Source organism: Schistocerca piceifrons, chromosome 7, assembly GCF_021461385.2.
Source record: "Schistocerca piceifrons isolate TAMUIC-IGC-003096 chromosome 7, iqSchPice1.1, whole genome shotgun sequence".
NCBI lineage: Eukaryota > Metazoa > Arthropoda > Insecta > Orthoptera > Acrididae > Schistocerca > Schistocerca piceifrons.
The window spans coordinates 45,146,460-45,172,658 of NC_060144.1; the positions used below are offsets into that span (position 1 = coordinate 45,146,460).

Sequence of the window (26,199 nt, forward strand, 5' to 3'; positions counted from 1 at the left end):
CAGGACAAAAGGCTGACTTCCTGTGACACCAAGAAGACAAGCGTTCGTGCAGCAACATGTGGTCGTACATTATATTGCTGAAAAATGGCGTCTGTGGTATTGGGCAGAAAGCGTATGGCCACGGGTCGTAGCATGTCATTCACATAGGTCACAATGGTCACAGAGACCTGGTCAAAATGGTCACAGAGACCTGGACACGCACCAGCTGTGATTTGTAGTTGTACCCAATAGCATTCCACACCATAAGGCCTTAGGCTGGCGCTATATGTCTTGTGCGAATGTAGTCACTGTCATGCTGCTTCCCCTGTCTGCGCCGAATCAAAATGCGGCCATCATTTTCAAACAAACAGAACCTGAATTCGTCGGAAAAAAATATCTGATGCCATTCCTGTTCCCAGTGACGTCGCTCCATGCACCATTCCTGCACATTCGTCAAAGATAGGCGGAGAAGTGGACGAAGCGCACGTAACCCATGCCATAATAAACTTGGACAGACTGTCACCCCTGATAGAGTAAAATGTGTTACAGTATTCCACTGTTGCGCCAGAGCCGAGAGGGACGCAGATCTGTCGTGAAATGCCATTCGGTTGACGCGTCGGTCTTCTCTGTGGCTGGTCTGGGTGGTCAACCAGAGCAATCTCGTCGTGTTCTACGGCCTTCCGTGAACCATTCTGCACCCACCCATTGCACTGTTGAATCACCCGTCCCACATGAGCAGCAGTTTCCAGGATGTATGCATCACATTCTCTCATGCCAATAATGCACCCTCTTTCAAACTCACATCTGCGAGGCACCCTGCACGTCTGCTCAAATCACACCGTCCCATTGCCTTCTATTTATGGCGACAACAAGTGCCGTAGGCACCTTTTGTCGGTAGGTGATGTGCCGCGATATCGACATTGACCCACGGGCCAACATGGTTCAAATGTTAATCGTGTCTGCAGAACACACTAATGTACGTGCCGTGTGGGCATGAGTGTCCTGTATCTGGGCAAGATGTCCTGCTTCTTGTGAACATGAGTTATCCTGGTAGTGCTGACAGCAACCCTATACCATCACACCTATGTTCTACATCTGTACTCCCCAAACTACTGTGGACTGACTATGTGACGTTGCTTACCAACATACCCGTTACTAGAGATTCTTCTCGTTCCATTGTCGTATGGAGTGCGCAACGAATAATTGTTTCAACACTAGTATAACCTTTGTTCCATAAAAACACGGGAGAACTGCCGGATATCAGTAACTTCCTGCCACGATATTTCGGCGCAGAGTCTTCTGGCCATCTTCAGGTGAATGCCACTGTAGTAGTACTGGCGAGTACGCTTTTTTTTTCTTTCTTTATTGTATTTCAATTCCCCATCGGGGCGGGCTGGCAGCAGCATAGGCGCTGCTCTTCAGCCGAAAGACATAGAACAAAACAATAGAAGACATTTAAAAACAGCAAAGGAGAGAATAAGGTGAACGTAGATATATAAAAGGGGGAACATCATGGAAGGCAATAGACAAAAAACGGGGTGACTGTAAAATGGAGATAAAAAACTGTTTAAAAGTAGCACACACAAAAAGCCACACACTGCGACGGTTAAAAGAACACAAGGCACAGTACGACAGGAGCATAAAGGTAGTGACGGATGGCATAGCACATAACATAACACCGACGGCGAACCTCAAGGCAGTTCACAATTAAAATCACACCTCTAGACGCACACGAGAAACAGCACTAAACACAACACTGATGTGGCACACTGATGATGATCAATACAGAGGATCTGCCAGGCGCTAGGAGATGAGGGAGACCTGAAGAAGGGAGGGAGGGGAAGAGATGGGGGAGGTGAGCGGGGGGCGCGCGGAAGAGGGCCAGGTAGGGGGGGATGTGGGAAGGAGAGAGGCAAGTATGGGGTGCAGGGTCTCAGGGGAGGGGGGGGGGTGAACAAGGCCAGGTTATAGTTGGAAGGAAGGGTAGATGTCACGGCGAAGTTTGTCATCCGGGAGGGGGAGGCGTTGGAAATTGCCCTGATGAAGGAGGGTGTGGCGGTGGAGAGAGGGAGGGATACAGCGATAGAGGCGCGGCAACGGGCGGGGGGTGGAGAGGAAGGAGGAAACCAGAGGGTGGGGGGGATCAAGCCTGCGAACAATGTAAAGGATGCGGAGATGTTGGAGGAACAGGAGGAGGTGGGGGAAGGGGATCAGTTCATACAGGAGCCATGTGGGGGAAGGAAGGCGGATACGGAAGGCAAGGTGGAGCGCATGGTGTTCAAGGATTTGGAGGGCCTTGTAAAAGTGGGTGGGGGCGGAGATCCAGGCGATGCTGGCATAACAGAGGGTAGGACGGATGAAGGATTTGTAGGTGTGGAGAATGGTAGAAGGATGCAATCCCCATGTCCGGCCAGACAGGAGTTTCAGCAGGCGGAAGCGGGAATGGGCTTTCTGCTGGATGGTCAGGAGATGAGGGGTCTAGGTGAGGTGTCGGTCAAGGGTGAGGCCAAGGTATTTCAGGGTGGGGGTGAGCTGGATAGGACGACCATAAAGGGTGAGGTAGAAATCATGAAGGCGAAAGGAGCGAGTGGTGCAGCCTATGATGATTGCCTGGGTTTTGGAGGGGTTGAGACAGAGGAACCACTGGTTACACCAAATGGTGAACTGGTTAAGGTGGGTTTGGAGGGTACGTTGAGACCGTTGAAGGGTAGGATAGAGAGCCAGGAAGGCGGTGTCATCAGCATATTGGAGAAGGTGGACTGGTGGGGGTGGCTTGGGCATATCAGCTGTATACAAGAGATAAAGGAGAGGGGAGAGGACAGAACCCTGGGGGGCGCCAGCCGTGGGATAAAAGATACGGGAGTTGGTGTTGTGGAGGGTGACATAGGAAGGACGGTGCGAGAGGAAGGAAGCGACCAGACGGACAAAATTGATAGGCAGGGCGTAGGTTAGGAGTTTAAAGAGGAGACCAGGATGCCATACACGGTCATAGGCATTTTGGAGGTCAAGGGAAACAAAAATGGCCGAGCGACGGGAGTTGAGCTGGAGGGACAGAAGGTGAACGAGGTTGAGGAGTTGGTCATCAGCAGAGAAGGAGGGTTGGAAGCCACACTGGGTAAGGGGGAGGAGGTGGTGTTGAGCAGGGTGCTGATGGATACGGAGGGAGAGGATGGATTCAAAGACCTTACTGAAGACGGAGGTGAGGCAGATGGGACGATAGGAAGAGGCGGCAGAAGGGGGTTTGTTGGGTTTGAGGAATAAGAGGACGCGGGAGATCTTCCACAGGTCAGGGTAGAAGCCAGTAGCGAGGACGACATTATAGAGATGGGCGAGGACAGTCAGGAAGGAATAGGGGCTTTCGCGAAGGTGACGGTAGGTGACACAGTTGTGACCAGGGGCCGTGTTGCGTTTGGACCGGAGGATAAGTTTAATGTCACCGAGTACGCGCTGAGCTCCGCTATTTAAAGCCTTCTGAGGTGACATTGCGCATGCGCTGCTCAGCGTGCGCGTTCATAACGGCTCCGTGCGCTGCGCCTCGCGCCCTCCACTCCGAAAGCCTGGCGTATCGGTGTCAGGCCGATTTCCATCTTTATGCAGATAACTACGTCGACTACGAAGTTTCTCTATAACAGGATTCCAAGCAGAGTTTAGCTGTCTCGATTGATGAGAGTCTCGTTGTCAGACAATCTTATTTCCACAGATTCATTGATAATCGAGCTCCAAAAGTTTGATGTATGGGCCAAAACTTTTGGAGCTCGATTATCAATGAATCTGTGGAAATAAGATTGTCTGACAACGAGACTCTCATCAATCGAGATAGCTGTTATCAGCTGAACTCTGCTTGGAATCCTGTTATAGAGAAACTTCGTAGTCGACGTAGTTATCTGCATGAAGATGGAAATCGACCGGACACCGATACGCCAGGCTTTCGCCGTGGAGGGCGCGAGGCGCAGCGCACGGAGCCTTTATGAACGCGCACGCTGAGCAGCGCATGCGCAATGTCACCTCAGAAGGCTTTAAATAGTGGAACTCAGCGCGTGCTCGCCAGTACTACTACAGTGGCACTCACCTGAAGATGGCCAGAAGACTCTGCGCCGAAATATCGTGGCAGCAAGTTACTGATATCCGGCAGTTCTCCCGTGTTTTTATGGAACAATCAGTATGCCGGGAAAGCTTTAAACATTAGTATAACCTTGTCTCCGCGAGAGCTGCGGGAGAAATATGTTGTTGTATATTCCCATATTGCTTACTTAAAAGCTGATTCTTGAAATTTTGTAAGTACTCTTAGACCTTCGCAGGATAGTTTGCGTCTATATTCGAGCGTCTGCCATTTCAGTTTTTCCATCACTCCGTGACGGTTTCCCACTGGCCAAAGAAACTTGTAACTATCTGTGATGCCGTTCTTTGCATAGTTCAGTATCCCACGTTAGTTCTATTTGGTATGGATTCTATACACTTGAGCAGTATTCTTGGATTGGTTCCACGAGTGTTTTATGAGCAGTCTCTTTGTAGGCTGATTGCTTTTTCTATGCTACCCGTGAATGCTTCCATCTTATTTGCCTCCGAATGAGACTATGCGACGGTTTCATTTCATATCCCTGGATATTTACATCCGGTGCACGCTATTTTACATGTGCTGTTAGTGGTGTCTGCTGGTGCTCCATCTCATGTACCGGTCACTTCGTTTCGTCCTCTAAAACGCAACGTATTGAGCCAGGAGCTAGTTCCTGAAACGAAACACGTTACCTTCTGGCTACTGTAAATAAACACCACTAGACTGTGTCGAAGTAATACACTACCTGACAAAAAGTAAAGCTCCCTGAAGACGTGGTCTGATGTCAGTGTAACGTCGTACGCGTACACACCACCGGCGGGTAAGTAAATGATTAAGAGTTACTATCCTCTGTGACAGAGCGGTCACAGACGGTATTAGTGTTGTCACGCTGCGTGGAAGAGAGCATAAGCGTCGTGAACAGCGTCAGATGTTGAGTGATCACCGTGACGGACTCGAAGACGCCGCGTAGTCGTGTGAGAGAGCGTCGTCAGCACCTGACAGTTTGGAACGATGCTCACTGTAGGTCTCCATTGGGCTTCCTCGTCGAATCGTGCAATATCCAAATCTGTGGGGCATTCGATTGTGCCAGTGGCTCGACATGGGACTGCCTGAGATCGCGAGTGCCGGTATACTCTTCGTTAAGGCTCCGGAAGACCACATCTGCCACAGTTAGGGAGGATCTTCATAAACCCCTTTACATTTGTGTCTGCCAGTCGAGAACAAGTAGTTGACTCAATGCAAAACTCATTGTCATCCTGCACCACAGTGCGGAAAACAGCATCAGCTGAACTGAGCCGTTACCGTCATGTGTGTGGGTTGCCATTAACACCAGATGGCGAGATCGGGAAGCGTGGACTGCCGCTGAAGTGTGTCACATAATGTCCAACAACGAATTGTGCTAAACCACTGCCACGGATATCCATCGTTGGCGAGTACTGTGGCGGTCTGTGGAGATGTCACATTCTCCCACTGTTTTGAAGAGGTCCAGCGGTGTCACCCCTGACATGGGGACCTATAGGTTATGACTTTAGGTCACGGCTGACAGGAAATTATGGAACTGTGATGGGGCTACAGTACGTCACGGACATCCTGTGTCCTCATGTGTTACCTCTCATGCGGCAGTATCGTGTTGCCATTCTTCAGCAGGACAGTGCACTTCTACATGTGGCACGCATCCTTAGCAACACTCTACGTCATCTTGAAGTACTTCCGTCGCCAGCAAGATCCCCACATCTGTCCCCAATAAAACATGGGTGGGACAAGCTCGGACGTCAACACGTTCTCAGCTGACAGTATCAAGGATATCGAGGACTAGAAACAGGAGTTATTGCTTCAGGATACGACACAACGCCTTCCCAACCTAATCTCTGGGCGCATCCAGGCCACAGGTGGTGCAACATCATACTGATAAGTGGCCTCATACAGCCTTGTTCTTTGTAAATTTGACTCGATTTTGTAATCACTGAAACATTCCGTGCAGTTTCACTTCGTTTCCTCCTCCGCTTCAGGGCGATTCCCCATTTTTTGTGAAGCAGTATACTGAAATATTAGCCCTGTCAATGAAGATCAAAAACGATCGAATTGAGGAAAAAACTTCTAAGTTGCAAATTTTTGTACAATGGAGGAGTGTAATGAACCCCATTTTTTTAAAAAAAATAAAAAAAGAAGAATACACTGGTGAAAGTGGAGTAGGGGAGTGGGACTTTTGAAGGCTTGAATAACGCGAAAACCGTGACTTCTAAATGAAATATTTCCCAGTACTAAATTAAGATTCCTAAAAAAATTTCCAATTCATTTTTGTCTAGAAGCATTGTACAGAATGGGAAAATTGCGTACTATTAAAAGTAATATTTTAATGGTATAAAATTCATGTTCATTTCTAAATGAAGTGGGTCAAGAACAGATATTAAATATCTGTATCACGTCTAAGTGCATTAGACACGCAGTAAGGGATAAATTGTCTTCTCGGGATGTAACAGGGTCCAGGGACGGGAGGTGGAGAGCAGAAGCGCGAGGGAAGGTAGGTCGCCTGATTTTTGTCATGCCATCCCCTTCTTCAAAGGTCTGCGAGCTACCTACGACAACACTCAAAGCAACTAAAGGACGTTTCGCGAAGTTATACCGAACCGGCAACCTACATTCTCTCGCGCTTTTAACCTCCAAGTCCGCCTTCTTCACCCTTTTGTGCCCCAGAACATAAAAATCCATTAATATGGCTCAAATGAACTTACACGTGGTATATATATTTAAAATTTGTTCTTAACCCACTTCATATAACAATAAATATTAATTTTATAATATTAAAAAACTGTTTTTAGTAATATGTCTTTTTTTCACGTTCTGTAACGCGAAAACTATTAGCCCTGGACGAACAGTGATCAGACCTTTTTTGTACGTAATTTAATGTAGTCCCAGGAAACGTTTTCGCTAGAAGGAAAACGTAAAAAAGTAACGTTTAAACGCCCCCCTCCACCACCCCCACCGCATGCTCACACTCCTCCGGTGGGGTTTTGTAGTGTGTTGTTCATGGTGGTCTATCCTATCACCGTGCAGAAGTTTGCGACTACATGATCTTTCCTCCCCTAGTTTTCCTTTGTCCACTGGGATATATATCAGTGAGGCGGCAGGCCCTATCAAAGAAATAAACGGCCAACGAATTGTAGTTACTGTGGATTTGTTCCGCAGAGTAATTACTCGACTTACATCAATCAAGCATGCGACACACTCTATTGTAAACGAATCTTAATTAGTTTAGGTCTAAGCTAAACTAATGAAACAGATGATTGTTTCTCTGGTGGCAGAAAGCACACTACCAAGCACTTACCTTCTACAACGATCCTGTCTCACATCTTACTGACCACATACAGTCTGATAGGTGACTAAAAGCAGACGACTGCGTCCTTGGTCGGTTCTTCTGAGGAGAGAAAGCATAGGACGTAGTCAACGTTCCCTCCTCTTGTACAAGCTAAAAGATGTGACCAATGTCCTGTCCTGTTCTGTGACAGACGCTCAAACTCCGACAACTCCACGGAATCCGCGTGCTTGTATCGCTCTAATGGAGAGCAGGGTTGAGATCCAACGCTCTCTTTCCCCAGCAGTGTGTGGAAGACATTGTTTTGTGTGCCAAACGTGTTGTGGCCATTTCCGGCCATGCCGGTGCTTAATGAAAACTTTGCACCTTTCCACCTCATTGCAATTAATAAATTATTTGGACGCTCATAACCACGGTGCCTCCAGCAGACCAATGGCTCGTTTACCGACTAATCCTCGCGACGCTGTCTCGTGGTCTGCTCACTCCAGACTTCAATTGTGCCAATTAATCTGATGTAATAGCCGTTCCCTCTCTCCGTGTATTTGTGTGAACTGACCGATCCCAAGACTCTCGTAAATGAGTAATTAGTGCTGTATTTGCAAAATCAGGGAGTAATAATGAGGAAGACATATCTAGCATTGATTAATAGAAAAAGTCGAGTCAATCCCCTATTTATTTATTCTAATAAACACACACTTAAAAACTGCATATAAATAAAATTTACATAGGAGTGACATAAATATACAGGGGAAAGTTATATGGATCATACTTTAGACAGGAGTGGGTCGCAAGTTATTAGAAACGAAAATGTTGTCTCCATGGATCACTCTCCACTGCACATTCATAGATACCGTTGAAATAGTGAGCTGGCCGTGGTGTGAGGGCGGGGAATGGGGAGGGGGTGCTAGGCAATCATCCAAATGAGTCAGTGGCATGCAACCGCTGCTATTGGTTGAACTAAGCCATCGCAGCAAAACAGCACACACTACGCTGGATCGGCCGGCCGAAGTGGCCGTGCGGTTAAAGGCGCTGCAGTCTGGAACCGCAAGACCGCTACGGTCGCAGGTTCGAATCCTGCCTCGGGCATGGATGTTTGTGATGTCCTTAGGTTAGTTAGGTTTAACTAGTTCTAAGTTCTAGGGGACTAATGACCTCAGCAGTTGAGTCCCATAGTGCTCAGAGCCATTTGATCACTACGCTGGATACGTGTAAACTTTACCGAACCAAAGTCCATACTGACGAAACACTTTGCACCTGCCTCCTCCTGACGCCCCCACAAAAGAAAAAGGTGCGCCTACAACAGCAATGGTCGATGAGGCACGTAACCCACTGGCAGCCTGTGGCGTGAGAGGAGGTTACCGTCGCGAGCCCCTCTCCCCATAAACATTGGAAAGTAACCGAACAGGCTCACCCGTGAAAGAAAAAGCGCGCCTAAGAGCTGGTAACTGTCAGTGAGGCGCCGATATGCCGCCATCATAGGAATGTGAGAGGAGGCCGCCCTAGCGAATCACTCTGCCCAGAGAAAACACGGTATGACCAAAATGAAACACGAATATCTATCCATGCTAAATGGCGGGACATTTATTGTTTTACTAATATTAAACTTGTGATTCTTGAATTTTTCCCGGCGTACTGAATATAAAACAAGGTTTCTGGATTGCAGCCGGATCATGTTGCCTTCTTGAGACAATATTTCGGTTGGTATCTGTCTAGCCATCTTCAGGTGAGTCTCCGCCACTGACACAGACATTGGAGGACACTCACCTGAAGCTGGCTGGGCGGTCCCCGGCGGAAATATTGTCGCAAGAAGACAATCGAAACCTCTTATAATAATATTAAAATTGCTTGTACATCGCTATAGTAAGAGGTGCATAAAACCACACAGAAAGGAAAGCGATAAGGATACTAGCTACTTGTCAGATCGCAGTTATTTCCGTTATATCTGATACATTCTTGTTCTTGGATACAGTGAGCTGGGGGAAATAATCTTAAAAGGTGGCACAAATTAATCTAGAAGAAACGAGTCATCCAGAAATCTGACGGAGGGGTTTCAGCAGGATACTACTTTTCTCTGATTTTGTGATGTGCACTATATGACATTTCTGTAAACATATAGCAACTGCCAGTCTTTGTACCACTTAGAAACCTCATCAAGATTTCACTGAATATACAGCGTGTTACAAAAAGGTACGGCCAAACTTTCAGGAAACATTCCTCACACACAAAGAAAGAAAATATGTTATCTGGACATGTGTCCGGAAACGCTTACTTTCCATGTTAGAGCTCATTTTATTACTTCTCTTCAAATCACATTAATCATGGAATGGAAACACACAGCAACAGAACGTACCAGCGTGACTTCAAACACTTTGTTACAGGAAATGTTCAAAACGTCCTCCGTTAGCGAGGATACATGCATCCACCCTCCGTCGCATGGAATCCCTGATGCGCTGATGCAGCCCTCGAGAATGGCGTATTGTATCACAGCCGTCCACAATACGAACACGAAGAGTCTCTACATTTGGTACCGGGGATGCGTAGACAAGAGCTTCCAAATGCCCCCATAAATGAAAGTCAAGAGGGTTGAGGTCAGGAGAGCGTGGAGGCCACGGAATTGGTCCGCCTCTACCAGTCCATCGGTCACCGAATCTGTTGTTGAGAAACGTGCAGGAGCTCCATCGTGCATGAACCACGTGTTGTGTCGTACTTGTAAAGGCACATGTTCTAGCAGCACAGGTAGAGTATCCCGTATGAAATCATGATAACGTGCTCCATTGAGCGTAGGTGGAAGAAACTAAAATGAGCTCTAACATGGAAATTAAGCGTTTCCGGACACATGTCCACATAACATCTTTTCTTTATTTGTGTGTGAGGAATGTTTCCTGAAAGTTTGGCCGTACCTTTTTGTAACACCCTGTATGTGCAGCTTTCGTCAAGTGCTACTCTTTTATACACTTTAAGACAAAAGACCGACTCACGAGGAAGGAATTATCCGAATAGGACGGAAATCGGTAGTTGCAATGTTAAGATACCGATAAACAAACGATCACAATTTCACAGAATTGCATAATTATTCAAGAGAAGGAGCTCCACAAATTGAGCAAGTCAATAAAGTGTTGACCCCCTTCTAGGCCCTTATGCAAGCAGTTATGCGGCTCAGCGATGATTGGCAGAGTTCTTCAGTGTCTCTGTGAGGGATATTGTGTCAAATTCTGTCCTATTGGCGGGTTAGGTCGTCACAATCCGGAGATGGTTGGAGGGCTTTGCCAGTAGTGCTCCAAACGTTCTCTCCTGGGGAAATGTCTGGCGACCGTGCTGGCCAACGTAGGGCTTGGCAAGCGCGAGGACAAGCAGTAGAAATTTTCTCCATAGGCGGCCACTATCTTGCTGCGGTGTAAGCGCACGAAGGCTTGCCATGAAGGTAAACAAAACGAGGTATAGAATATCGTCCTGTGCTACAAGTGTGCCATGGATAACAACCAAAGGGGTCCTGCCACTAGAAGATATGCACCCCAGATCATGACTCCTGGATGTCGAGCTGTATGGCAGGCGACTGTGAGGTTCGTATCCCACCGCTGTTTAGGGCACCTCCAGGGCACGTCTCCCGCCTGGAATCTCATTGACTGGAGTAGAAGCAATGAATACCACTTTGAATTCCCCAGAAACCAGTGTGGAAACCAACCTGAATGTCACCCGCCATACTGGCCGACAACCAGGAGCGACAGTCTAGCGTCACATTTCTTTTCACAGCAGCACCCCTTTGGTTGTCATCCGCGACATCCTTAGAGCACAGCGGTATGTCGCCCCTACTCTACGCATTTTGTTGCCCTGCAGGGCAAATCATCGTGGACTCACATTTCTGCAGGATAATGCTCGCCTTTAAGGCAACCCGGAACCTAAAAATGATGAAAATTTCGGGTTTTCAGTTTATTGTGAAATAAAATACTACAGATCTTCCTCTTTAAAATGACATATTTATCTTACCTGTAGCTCAACTCCAAGTATTGAAAACATTATTTTCAATAATGTGCTGTAGAGGGCATGTCGCGACATTGAATTTCCATGGATACATGTTCATTGAAAACACCGTTTTCCAAAGACTTTATATTATGTTGGAAACACGATTTGTCTGCGTATTGGATACTGTTGTTTACATTTAGCATTTGGTGGTTATTGCACGATTTGTGTTGTATTTCTATTGCGTAACTGGGACTTATCAAATATGTCTCGATGTAGTAACAGAGTTTACAAGAGGAAGAAGCCTCCTCCGAGGTACACTAGTGGAACTGTGACAATTTCTCCGACCTTGGGAAATGATTCTAAAAATAGTGAGGTTATTAATTAAGTGAAATCTACTCCTGTCTCGAGCACAAGCAAGAAGTTGCATAGATCAACTGAAAAATACTGCAGTTTATTGGAGAAGTGTAGTGAGGATAATGTGAACGAAATAATTAACATTTCATTGCTCTCAAAGGTTATTGAGAGTTCAGTACTGTGTAAGGAATGTTGCAAATTGAGTATGTCAGTAAATGTCAAGTGACACATAGGACTTGCAGCAGAAATCTGTCTCCATTGTACTAGTTGTCATTACAGTGTTTCATTTTGGAACTCAGAATATGTCGAAATAGGCCAAGGTGAAACTGATAGTGAGAAAAGCAAGTACTATGGTGTAAATATTAGATGTGTTTATGCTCTAAGGTCAATCGGTAAGGGATACTCTGCTGGTCAAATGTTTTGTGGTGTAATGAATCTACCACCACCACCAACGAAATTCTCAAAATATAACTCGGTTGTTGGATCCTGGGTTGAAGATATTGCCCAAGAATCCATGAAAGAAGCAGTAGAGGAGGCTGTGTCGGTGAATGAAGAAATTCCAGATGTTCAGAATTCTCGGGACCTGACTGTCGCACTAGATGGTACGTGGCAGAAGCGCGGGCACACTTCACATAATGGGGTAATAACGGCAACAAGAGCTGGTACTAAAAAAGTTATAGATGTTGTAATTAAATCCAAGCACTGTTGGTGTCCTAAAAGAGTGAAGGAAGAGCATGCAGAAAACTGTCGAAGGAATTACAGTGGGTCTAGTGGAGCCATGGAAGTTTCCGGTGTGAAAGACATTTTCAGTCGCTCTCTTCTGTGGTACAAGGTCAGATACCTACAGTTCCTGCGTGATGGTGATTCGAAGTCTTTTTCTGCTGTATCTGAGCTGAAGCCTTATGGCAATGATGTTACCATTAGTGCATAGCTCACGTTCAGAAACGTATGGGAACAAGGCTGCGTCGACTGAAGACCACAATGAAAGGCCAAGTATCCAGTGATGGAAAACCTTTGGGTGGAGCTAAAAGATTGACAGACGAGGTAATCAACAGATTGCAGAGAGACTATGGACTGGCAATAAGACAAAATACTCACAGTGTTGATGCAATGGAAAAGGCTGTAATGGCGCTTTATTACCAACCATTATCGACTGACGAGGAACCACTACATGGACTATGCCCACAGGGACCCAATTCTTGGTGGAAGTACAACAAATATCAGGGATCTGAACGTGTATACAAGCACATCACAGTCTACCAGAAACTGTCATGAAGGCTATAAAACCAATTTTCAGAGATCTTTCTGCAACTGAACTTTTGAAGAAATGTCTGCATGGACGTACACAAAATCAAAATGAGAGTGTGAATAATGTAATTTGGACCAGAATCCCAAAAAATGTGTTTGTGGAAATTCATACTCTTCATTTTGGAGTATATGATGCCATTGCTACGTACAACAAAGGTAACATTATAAAGTGCAATGTGATGCAGAAGTTGGATGTGATGCCCGGAAAGTACATGGTGAGTGCAATGATGTCGATAGACAATGAGAGGAAACGGGATGCTGAAAGGAAAGAAAAGGAGTGTGAGGAGCAAGCCATACAAAGAATGAAAGGTGTGAAAAGAAGGCTAGATGGGGAGATGTCTAGTGACAGTGAAAACCACTCTTATTGTGCTGGACTCCACTAAAATGTTAGCGAAACTTTGAAACTCGTTTTCCACAAGTTCACTTTTTTGCCATATAAGAAACATTTTCTGCTAAACTATTAGAGATAAAGACTTAAAATTTTCAAGGAATGTAAACAGTGCCTTCTAAACAGTGCCAATATACACAATATCATAGCCTTTTTGTGATACATAATTGATAACAGATTTTATTTCAAAGATACTGTGCCAAAAAATGTGTCAATTATTTTCAGTAACAAAACAATATCTTCCCAAAAAAACACCAATAAATTAAAATCCATATGGTACATGGTATTAAATATATGTAATATTATACTGTAAAAGTTTCATCATTCTGGTGTTAATAGTGCATGAGAAAATGTTCCTTACATTTAACATTGGAGCTGTAGGACGTTGCGGGTCCCCCTAAACGGCGGGAGTTTCTACTGCGTGTCGTCCCCTTGCCAGAATCTACCTTGGCCGGCAAGATCGCCGGATGTCTCCTCGATTCAAAACGTTTGGAGCATTATGGAGCATTATGATCTAATGCCCCATCTGGACAGAATGTAGCGCGATAGCCCTCAGGCGAACATCCAACAACTGTACCAATCAATCCCCAAGCAGAGTGACTGCTTGCATAAGGCCAGAACTGGATGAACGCTTTATTGACTTGCTCTGTTTGTGAAGATATTTGTCTCGGATAACTCATCCAGTTTTTCTGAAATTTCAGTTATTTCTTAGTCTGTAGATGTAGATGTGCTAAAAGTCGGCGGTTGCCTTTAATACTGGTCGCTCTCTGCGGCAGGTACAAGGAGAACATGAAGCGGCTGTCGGCGGTGTTCAGGGAGCACAAGGCGGACTCGGTGGAGCGCGCCGTATGGTGGCTGGAGTACGTGGTCCGCCACAAGGGAGCGCCGCACCTGCGCAGCGCCGCCCTGGACCTCCGCTGGTGGCAGCTGCTGCTGCTCGACGTCGTCGCCTTCGTGCTGGCCGCCGCCGCCGCCGCCTCCGCCGCCGCCTACCTGCTGGCGAGGCGTCTGTTCAGCGGGCTCAGCGCCTGGAGGGTCAAAGCCAAAGTCGCCTGAACGCCAGCGTCTCCCGAACTGTGTCATTTGTCCCGTACTAGCTGCAAAGTGGTGTCACAGTGGAGCCTTCTGATAATCCGTCTGCTCCGCACGCGTCCCTGTGTATTCTTTTCAACGTTGATGGGGCTCTTTTACCGTCACCAATCCAAAAAAAATACTGCATATCGTCGTCGTCCAGTATGTGGTGTTGCAACTAAATCATCAGTAGTCAGATGCTGTCGCATGAGTCTCGTCCAGAGCATTGCAGTCTGTGGCTAATTTTAGTGCAGAACTTTACTAATGATAATCCCAAATTGCATTCGTAGTTCATACCCGTAAGAGTTTATTCTTCATCAGTGTGTCAGGTCTCAAAGCCAGCCCTACACAGCCGCTGCCTGTATCCCTGGGCAGGGTGACAGAGCCGACTTGTAACCTGAGACATTCGGGCTGCCGAGTACCGCACGCCCAGCAACAACACGTCACACTGGCTACATTTCGTGTCAAACTCAGCGAAAGCTGCCCCACTTTGTTCTGCCAGCTGTCCGACGAGTACAGTAGGGCGCAACAATTACTGTATCTGTTTTGCAAAGTACTCCCGTCGACACACACAAATATTTGCTCACTTAGCTGAAAAGTTGTTATTCTTTTACTAGTTTAGCCGGAGACAGACAAAAACAAACCAGAGGCTGTAACTGAACAAATTGAACATCGCTTGCAAATTGCTTTCCATCGGGAGGAATAACATGTAATCTGCATATACCTAGGATTGGCGACAGGTACCACCTGTTACAAGAAACGACGTCAAAATACACAGCTACCAAATATATACAGCCTAAAGTGGCAAAAAGAAGTGCCTGAGAAACACATGTCTCGAATTTGTGTATGTATTACTTCCAGTCATGCGTTATTACACATAAACAAAAGAAATAAACGCACTGCACAAAAGAAAATAGTCTATTTTTTTAATCTAAAATAAATGGTTCAAATGGCTTTGAGCACTATGGGACTTAACTTCTGAAATCATCAGTCCCCTAGAACTTAGATCTACTTAAACCTAAGTAACCTAAAGACATCACACACATCCATGCTCGAGGCAGGATTCGAACCTGCGACCGTAGCGGCCGCGCGGTTCCAGACTGTAGCACCTAGAACCGCTCGGCCACTTCGGCCGGCTTTTAATCTAAAATACGGCACATACAGGTACAGAAAAATCACTCATTCTTGCTGCATCGTGCACAAATCTGCTTTGCTAGAACTCGAACAAAAGTTTGTGGCTACGTACCTCACAGTTTAAAGCACTGACTTTTCTTACTTTTCATAATCAGGAACAGAATATGATGCTTTTAAAGTAGCCCTTTGAACCTTTCGTGCTATTTCATTGTCATCAACTGCATCGTGACGAATCCAGCATTTTCTTATTTATAAATTCCACCAGCGTTTCAGAAGACGATGCACGTAATGTACAAGACATATAGTAAACAACCGCACATAATCGGTAGATGGAACTTCTCTCCAGGTTTGTAACTCACACGACAGATGCTCGGTATTGTCACTGTCTGTGATGCGACACGTGTCCCAACATGGCATGGTCTATATCAACAACCACATTAATTATGCTTTCTTACAACTGTTCCAAAGTGCCAGTGGCGACAGCAACACGTGACATTTGACATAACTCATAAGAAGAAATCACCAGGAGTTAAGCCAGGTGACTATATGGGTAACTAAAGAAGAGTCATGATCCGTTCCTCCTCCAGTCCAACGCTGAGACAGTTTGGCATCGAGGTGATAACGACTGTGGGGAAGAAAGTGTGGTGGAGCACCATCACATTGCAAAATCAAGTCAGCGCTGTCTTCTTGTAATTGTGGCGTAATCAATTTCTCAAGCACGACCACGTGCACGAAACCAGTAACAGCTTTCTCTGGATAAAAAAAAAAGAAAAAAATTATAATAAAATAAAAATTCATATTTTTTTTAAGAGAGATGGGAAAAAAGGTACCTACTTTAGGAAAATCACAAATGTTTGCCACAATCTCGCGTGAACTTTCTTTGCCTGAGACACACACGTTATGACGATTCACCTTTCCACACTCATGAAACGTGGCTTGATCACTACAACCAGGTTCTACAAGAAGTCTTTCTGCGGTAGCTGCTGCTAGTCATTGTAAACGTCAGAACGGAACTGACTGTTCCGAGTGGCCTGAATTCGCAGCAGAGTTTTTACCTGATATTTGGGACAAAATCGTCGCTGAACCGTCACAACCGACCTCACATTTAGCGATTCAAGGACACAAATCGCACGCATCGCTCCATTATACACCATTTTCTGACTCCGCTGCCCTTTAGTGTATTACGAAGCTAAGCTTGGAGAGACGTTCCATCCACCGATGTGTGTGTATTATCTGTATGGCTTGTGGTTTATAAGCAGCCTCCTTCTGAAACCCTGGTCGTACTCACCAGTAACATCGCAGTGGCTGTTTTTAGTAGACTACACCGTCGTTTCAAAAAAGTTACAGTTTTCAAGACAAAAATGTATTAAAATATTATGGGCTTTTCATGTAATTTTGCTCAATGTTTGTACTCACTATTTTGATGAATGTATACGTTTCTGGAGTGGACCACGTACGTACAGTCCATTACATGTGGTGCAAAACACAACACTGTGCGATTTGCTACTGTATGTTTTACGAACGACTGAGGAATACTTCTTTATAATAAATTATCCTTCATAACCAATGCCATAAATATTTATCACCTTGCATCTCCACAATGAAAATATGTTTATTTGCTTCTAGCCGCTGTTATTTATTATAAGAAAATCGAGTAATGAAAACAAAACACACACTTCATGGAGCACAACGTCAGCGTAATATGGTAACATAAATAATGTACCCGCAGCAATAGTCGGTTGTTATTCCAGTGAAGGAAATTAGATTGCAATGAGCTACCCAGTGTAAGTGGTCATGTAACAATGGAAAACAATTCTGAAGTTCTCTGAGAAATGACTGTTAAAGGTGATTTTACGTAAATACATCGAAGGCGCGAGTGTGTTAGAAATATCCAGAGCGAAGCCAACGACTTTCGTGCCTGTAGCAAGACTTCAAAGCTAAAAGACCTAAAAGAGTAATCTACGAACAAAATCAGTAATAACTGTGCCAGGTCGAAAGCAATTTATGAAAAGATTTTACCAGTTTAAAAACTGTACAGGTTGTAAGAGGTCTATGACTAAGGAATTTGTTGCTAGCGCACTCGAGCAGATGTAATTTCGATGGATTGCTCACGCGGTGCCTGCGATATGTAAGCTATAAGAGAATCTCAGACCAGAGAGCAGTGTTGTCAGCTGTAGGAACTGTGTAGCAGCAGGAGTAAGTAGTTGCTAGCAGACTGGTGTATCGTGTTGGCTGGGCCGGTCGTGGTGGAGCGATGGCGGAGCCTGAGCGCTGTAGTATAAGGTAAAAGCAGCCTCGCGCATATGTAGTATTGTTATATCAAGTCCTATGTAAATGTTTTAAAAGAATCTCTGAATAATAATCTTTCTCATAAAAAGTAACTTTTGACAATCATTCATTTCAATTTAAAGAATTTATTAATTTCTCCAGTCCTTGGTCATCCCGATTATTGAAAAGAAAAATCAGTTGTTTCTTTTTACACATGACAAATCTATCGGCCAGCATTGCACTGAGCTACGCTAGAAAAATGTCTCATAGGAGCAGATATATACGAGTTATCCGGCGACCTAAGATTTTTCTATTTATTCAGAATGAATTTTCAGGGCCATGAAGCAGCACTGCTGAGGTCCAAAATTTACCAGTTTAAATTCACAGTCAATTATTGAAAGGTTATAAGCGAGTCGCAATTTAATTGAGAGGTTAGTCGCATTGTATTATTGGTAGGTTACGGGATTTATCTGTTGGGCAGTTACACTGAATGAAATAAATAATTATATTGTTTTTACTGTTGGGAGGTTACGCAATTTATTTATTGGGAGGTTACGCTAAATCTCAATGTTATAGTTATATTTTTTACTGTTGTGGGGTTACAGAATTTATTTTGTAGGGAGGTTACACTAAATGTGAATATTATTCATATTATTTTACTGTGGGGAGGTTACACTTGTCGACAACCGGCCAGGATCGTATTTTTGTGAATTTCTGAGAAGTAGTCATATATCTGCTCTTATTTACACTATTGTTAAATGAAGTTTGCATCTGGCGCAACGCATTTACTAATTTGTCACTCTTTCTTTCACAGATCATCGACAATTTATTGCTCTTTGTTGTCACTGTATTTGTTCCATTTTTGCTTTGTCTTTGTTTGATTTTGTGCGTAACTTTGAGTTGTGAAAATGCCGTGCAAAACTGCTAACAGTACATCGCGATGTGCAATGAGTGAAAAAGCCGACTCGAATAATTTGACCGATAATACTAGCGACACTCTGTGTAATAGTGATAATCCTCTAATTACAGATAATCAGTGCGTGCCGATCACTAGTTATCATTCTGATCTAAATGATGAGCAAACAAATTCAATTATGTCCACTGTAAATTTAACGACATTTGATGACGCGGCACTTTCCGTTACAATGAACGCTGCCCAGTTTAACACACCAGATTTGCAAAATTTACACAGTGAACAGATAAATATTTCTAACGAAGGTGAACAATATACACAAAATACGTCAAATTTATTTGATTCCGATGTAGTGACCAACAGTGCACATCCGATTGGCAAACCTTTTTGTGAATCAGACAATGACCAAATGGTTACCGGTACACAAAACGTCACACATGCAGATACACCATCATCCAGCACAGAGAATACAGCAGCTAATTTTGGCATGGATCGAGTTATGGCATTGTTGCTACAACTTGATGAAAATCTCAAACAACAAATTTATGAAAATAATGAAAATCTCAAACAACAACTTGATGAAAATCTGAAACAGTCGAATGAAAAACAAGACAACAATTTCAAACAACTTAATGAAAAACACGACAACAATTTCAAATAACTTAATGAAAGTTTCAAACAGTCGAATGAAAAACACGACAGGTCGATCAAACGAATTAATGAGAACTTTAAACAGATAAATGAACAGATTGCAGCCGTTGCCGTGCAATATCAAGATACTAAAGAACAATTACGTGAGGAAATTAAGGCTTGTGCTAGGAACAGTAGTGAAGAAATTAGATCTGTTGCACAAGAATTAAGTAATACACATGTAGCCACAACGAAATTACTTAGAGATGAAAGTAGTGCGGTCGCTAAACAATGTTCTGAAAACGCAACTCAGCTACACGACAAGTTTAAATTAATGTCAGCAGAACTTTCACGCACTCTGGATGCGAAAGTCGATAAGAAATTTGAACAACAGAACAGCCAAATTGACGAACGTTTTAAAGTGACAGAGATGAAAAATGTTGCAGTCTCTAACATGTCACAGCATACGCCATATTCTGAACATTTGTCGCACTCATACAGCCAGTATAACTTAGGTAATTTACAGAGAGTACGTGACTTAGAACCCGAACAGACACAGATAAATAGATTCTCATGCAATCCTGAACCTGCTCAGACATTCAGAGGCGATAATTTTGATTACAAACACTTTCTATCGCTGGGAAAATGTAAGGTATTTAAGAATGACAGAATACAGACACACTCTTTGGACTGGATACAACAATTTGCTTTTGAATTTTCACCGGTATTGCCTGTAACGCAGAAACTAATATTTATTTGCAGCGCTTATGCAGGGGATTCATTACACTCCGATGAATATGTACCGTAGCGTGAACAGGGCCTCGAGCCATAGTAGTGCTATTTCTTCTTTAGTTTTCTGCACCGCTGCCTACTCTTTTACCATCCTTTATATCTATCAAAATAGCTCTTCAGCTCTCGATCTATCTATAAGTAGGAATGAGTAAAGAAAACCTGATACGACAAGTTTTACCTGAAAGTGACAGTTATCATTATACGCTGCAGAAATGACAACCACGAGAACTTTAATACCAGACAAAAGTTTAATCATCAGTATGTACAAAATTTTCAGCAATCGCAGACACATTTAGGCAACGCTAGAGGTTTTTCCGCACTACAGCAACCAAACCAACCGATTAGCATACCTAACCAACAATGTGGTTTGCAAGGTCAACCAAGCTTTAATGTTTCGCCGCCTACGCGTATAGCGTCGGACCCACCAACTAGTAATGCACATCAACAAGGAAATCAGTACGTACAGAATATACATCATTTCAACGCCTACCGCAATGCGCCGTTTAGTAATGATTATCATGACAGACGTAAAAGTAATGAGTACAGTTTTCAGCGTACATTTAATAACAGTCGGTCTTACCAGCAGCAGTCCGCCCCGGTAGCTGAGTGTTCAGCGTGACAGACTGTCAATCCTAAGGGCCCGGGTTCGATTCCCGGCTGGGTCGGAAATTTTCTCCGCTCAGGGACTGGGTGTTGTGTTGTCCTAATCATCATCATTTCATCCCCATCGACGCGCAGGTCGCCGAAGTGGCGCCAAATCGAAAGACCTGCACCAGGCGAACGGTCTACCCGACGGGAGGCCCTAGCCACACGACATTTCCATTTTACCAGCAGCAGAATCATCCGTAACAACAGATTATCATGAATGAACCAGACAGTCGGTATCATCCCGAACCTAATACGTCAGGAAGAAATAAAAGAACAGTACAAATAGTTGAAATGCCACAGCATCCTCCCCCAAATAACAGTACGTCAGAAAGTATTTGACTAGATACAGTACAGGTTGCATCTTCCAGCGACGTAAGCAATACTTTTGACACACAGAATCTTGTTCACGAAAATGTTACTACTTTTGACAACATCCGAGACACTCTTTTGCATGAAAAGCCAGTTATTCAAAAATCCATTTCCCACCCTGTCGTTGAAGTAAAGATTGGATCAACCACATTTTCAGCAGTAATCGATTCTGGATCACCTATGTCAGATATAAATGAAGAAACTTTCAATGAATGCAACAAAGAGAACACCTATCCTACGTAAGTAAAAGGAGCAGCATCTGGTAAAGGAGTAGATGTAAAATTACAGACACACTTATGATTTTTTATTGCAGGTCATACGTTCCACTCAAATTTTTGGATTGTACCCTTACTGACAACAGACGTTATTTTAGGTACGAATATTTTTAGTACAACACGACGCAATTATTGACTTTCAAAATTCCTATTTAATGTTAAAGGATGAAAATGTACAACTGGCTTTAGAATTTCAGCACTCTTTATCTGCAGAAGAACAAGCAATTAATCGAACAGAGGTCATTTCGACATCGTGTAACATAGACTGTCATTCTACATTGTTCACAGATACGTACGTACACAACTACAATACACTAGACGAAGCCGACTATGACGTTATGCAAATGATTTCTGATAAAGTTAAACATAGCAGTGCAAATACAGACGACGAACGTACAGACCTACGCAAAATTCATTTACAGCAAGCACCAGTTTTTGACAACATCCCTGGTACTATGTCCGGTTTTATATATGAATTTCAAGTTAAACAGTATGACACATTTAAAGTTAAACATTATTCCATTCCGTATATCCGTACACAAAATATTGTAGCAGACGCACCATCCCGTTCTCTCAGCAACAATCAGCAAGACATCGCAACCAACTTCTGCCAAACAAATTTCAGCGTCATGTATATTCAACAAGTTGCATTTGAAAATTTTATTTCGTCGTCATTACTAGACATAGCACAAGAGCAGAACAAAGACAGCGTGTGGAAAGAAATTAAACACCTTTTGCAAGATAGGAATAACGTTACCATTGGAAACCATTACAATATACGCAATAACATTCTGTTTCGCCTCTCTCACCCTGACAGCAACAACTGGTTATTATGTATTCCTGACGAGCTTGTTAACAAATTAATTTGGTATACTCATTTAAGTTACGCACATTACGGAGCCAGAAAATGTTTTCTTATACTGAGACAGAATTTGCCTACATGGAGAAACGTATTGAACGAATTTTTAGCGTCATGTAAAATCTGCCAGAAAGCTAAATCAGACACGACTTTACATATTCCTCCGTTACATCACATTGTACCCGTTAAATTGAGACACATGGCCGCTGTAGACATTTTTTGTCCGACTCCCAGAACTAATAGAGGTTTTTGCTACATCTTTGTCGCTGTTGAACTCACTTCGAAAGTTGTTACCTTCACTCCGTTACGCAAAGCTACTGCTAAATCTATCTCTAATGCATTTGTAAAAGATTTTTTATTTCATGTAGGGCATGTATTGAAAGTAATTTCCTACAATGGACCGCAATTTCGATCTGCTATATGGTCACGTATGTTACGAGCAAGAAACATTTCTCCAATCTATATATCCAGGTATCACGCTTCTTCGAACCCTTCTGAACGACTAATGAAAGAAATTGGTAAACTATGTAGAATATACTGCCATAAAAAACATATTGATTGGGATATACACATACTCTCATTCCAGGATGTAATTAACTCCATAGCAAATGAATCTACTATGCTATCTCCGGCTGTTGTATTGAAAAATGTTGAACCACCTAACAAAATTAAAGAAATAGTATCCTTTCCTACATCTCGTCGACTACGCCACCATGAAATAATTGACATTGCACTCAACAACATCAAACGTGCCGCAGAGCGCCGGAGAAGACAGCGAAAACAGGTTTGTACACGCCATGGCTTTCACATAGCACAGAACATATTAGTACGTACGCACTATTTATCCAACATAGGAAAGAGTAGATGCAGTAAATTTGATCTTCTATACGCAGGTCCATACAGAATTCGCAGCATTCCTCACCCCAATGTAGTACATGTCGAAATTTTGAGAACCAGAAGAAGTAAGGGCAATCACCATATTTCTAATATTAAACCCTTTATTGAATGAACATACTCCATGATGTATCACACTGTAATGCCATTTCCTGATATTTATATGACCACTTGTGCAATTATATCTATGTGACTACTTACTGATGATCGTATTTTTTCTTGGCAAGTGCCCGGCAAGGTAAGGTTAGCAGCTCGCTTTTCTTGTCGTTAGACATCAGACCGTGCACATTTTCCATTTTTTTGTGTATGTATGATTGTTTTTTTGTCGTAAGTAGAATTTTTCTCTGTATGCACTATGAAATCTTTAAGATGTAATAAGCGAGTTGACTTTGACATTTTTGCCTTATGATATCTCAATATCTTGACTATTCTACATTTTTTGCTACTACATTATGATACTGTGTGTACATTTTTTGCACTTGAAAATTGTCTATGGTTTTGACCTAATACGTTTTCTGTCATGCTATGCTGTATGCTTAGTTATATCACTAGAAACAAGTTTTTATTTAATGAGTATATGATTTAAATGCAAGATATTAATCCATATTCATCGTTTTCAGAAGGCAATACCGTGTAAAAGAAATAAATTAATCAAACCACAGTGGTTTACTATGAAATGGAAATTTTACCTCCAGAATGAAAGAAAGAAAAAGCAGTACCGTGTCATGAAGAATAAATGGATCAGAATAAACAAGCATTAAGAAGAATATACTATACACGCTGTATAATAGCAATCTTAACTAATTATTTTTCTTTCAGAATACGAGGTGATTAATGCAGGCTGTGACACATGATAATTTTAGTGATGAAATATGCTAGAAGTAAGAAACCCTATACTATACGAAATAATGAATGATAATGAATGGTTGTATGAGAAAAATAGTAATATAAATATGAATAATGAAGTGTCTATTTTTTGCAGATGATAATAAATGATGATGAATAGTTATATGAAGTATATGGTAATATGAATAATGAAGTTTTTCATTGCAGATGATGTTAATGATGAAGTTTGTATATTTACTATTAGTTAAGAAATGCTATGTAATTATTTAAGTATTTGTTGCAGTTTGTTTTGACAGTGTGTCTTATGTCGCATAGTATAATGACTGAATGTTTTGGGAAAGACAGCTGGAGTACATACATATCGAGTACACGTTTCATTACCTGTTAATTCGAAGTTTACTATTTTTCAGCATAATATAATTTTTTTTCTTTTGGGTCAGTAACCCATTTTGTATTTTTTCCAGGAGAAACTTTTGATGATATTAATATGTTATAAGCACCTAGTTATGAAACCTGTTCTAATACTTGCATTTTTTTACCCGGTTTTGTCTATCATTTATGAATGTGAGCACATATACTCTACTTGTTTCATAACCTTGCTACAGCTGACTCATGACGAATGACGTTATTAATCCTTATTTCCAGCAATAAGTCAAAAGCAAATATTTTCGTGCCCCAGTATCCCCAGGAAGATAACTTCAGATTGTCTCACTTGGTGTTGTACTTCTGTAGAAAGATACGGACTTTCAGTGCAGCTACGTGCAACCCACTGTGCCACAACCATGATGCTATCCTTCCCATTCCTTTCCTAGTTCTTGTAAAAATGCTAAAGACTTCTACAGTGCGTGTGCACTTTATTTCATCTCTTAATGTATTCAGTTCTTGTAACAAATGCTAAAGGCTTTTACAGTGTGTGTGCACTTTCTTTCATATCTTAATGTATTCAGTTCTTGTAAAAAAATGCTAAAGACTTCTATAGTGTCTGTGCACTTTATTTCACTCTTTCATATGTCTAATTCATGTAAAAATGCTAAAGAATTTTACAATGCGTGTGCACTTTATGTCATTTGTTAATATATTTTGTACTCATTGCGTATACATTTTGTCATTCTTAATATGTTCTGAACTCAGTGCATGTGCACTCTATTTCATTTCTTAATATGTTCTGTACTTACATTATCTATCAATAAAGCTATATATATATATATATATTTATATATACACACATATATATATGTATATATGTATATATTATGTAACTGTAGACTTAGTTAACTAAATAGATTATAGAAAAATTTGTTGCTCATGGCAAGTCCAATTGACTCACCATCGCTGCCAAATTTTTGCCCCCCAGTGGTGGGTTATGTAAGAGGTCCATGACTAAGGAATTTGTTGTTAGCACACTCGAGCAGATGTAATTTCGATGAATTGCTCACGCAGTGCCTGCGATATGTAAGCTATAAGAGAATCTCAGACCAGAGAGCAGTGTTGTCAGCTGTAGGAACTGTGTAGCAGCAGGAGTAAGTAGTTGCTAGCATTCTGGTGTATCGTGTTGGCTGGACCGGTCGTGGTGGAGCGATGGCGGTGCCTGAGCGTTGTAGAATAAGGTAAAAGCAGCCTCGCGCATATGTAGTATTGTTATATCAAGTCCCATGGAAATGTTTTTAAAAAATCTCTGAATAATAATCTTTCTCATAAAAAGTAACTTTTGACAATCATTCATTTCAATGTAAAGAATTTACGAATTTCTCCAATCCTTGGTCATTCCGATTATTGAAAAGGAAAATCAGTTGTTTCTTTTTATACATGACATTGCACTGAGCTGCGCCAGAAAAATTTCTCATAGGAGCAGATATATTCGCGTTATCCGGCGACCTAATTGAGGTAAGATTTTTCAATTTATTCAGAATGAATTTTCAGGGCCATGACGCAGCACTGCTGAGGTCCAAAATTTACCAGTTTACATTCACAGTCAATTATTGAAAGGTTATAAGTGAGTCGCAATTTAATTGAGAGGTTAGTCACATTGTATTATTGGTAGGTTACGGAATTTATCTGTTGGGCAGTTACACTGAATGAAATAAATAATTATATTGTTTTTACTGTTGGGAGGTTACGCAGTTTATTTATTGGGAGGTTACGCT

At 42.6% G+C, this 26,199-nt stretch overlaps 1 protein-coding gene across 3 annotated transcripts in view; it reads left to right on the forward strand.

The window, feature by feature from the left end:
* The window catches only part of LOC124804938 (UDP-glucosyltransferase 2-like), a 94,907-nt gene extending 79,531 nt beyond the window's left edge, over nucleotides 1-15,376 (forward strand). For all 3 annotated transcript variants that reach the window (XM_047265319.1, XM_047265320.1, XM_047265321.1), the window contains one exon: nucleotides 14,133-15,376. In XM_047265319.1, the coding sequence (XP_047121275.1) occupies nucleotides 14,133-14,412 (280 nt within the window). In that variant the 3' untranslated portion in view covers nucleotides 14,413-15,376. The remainder of the gene's footprint in view (nucleotides 1-14,132) is intronic.
* The last annotated feature ends 10,823 nt before the right edge of the window (nucleotides 15,377-26,199 follow it).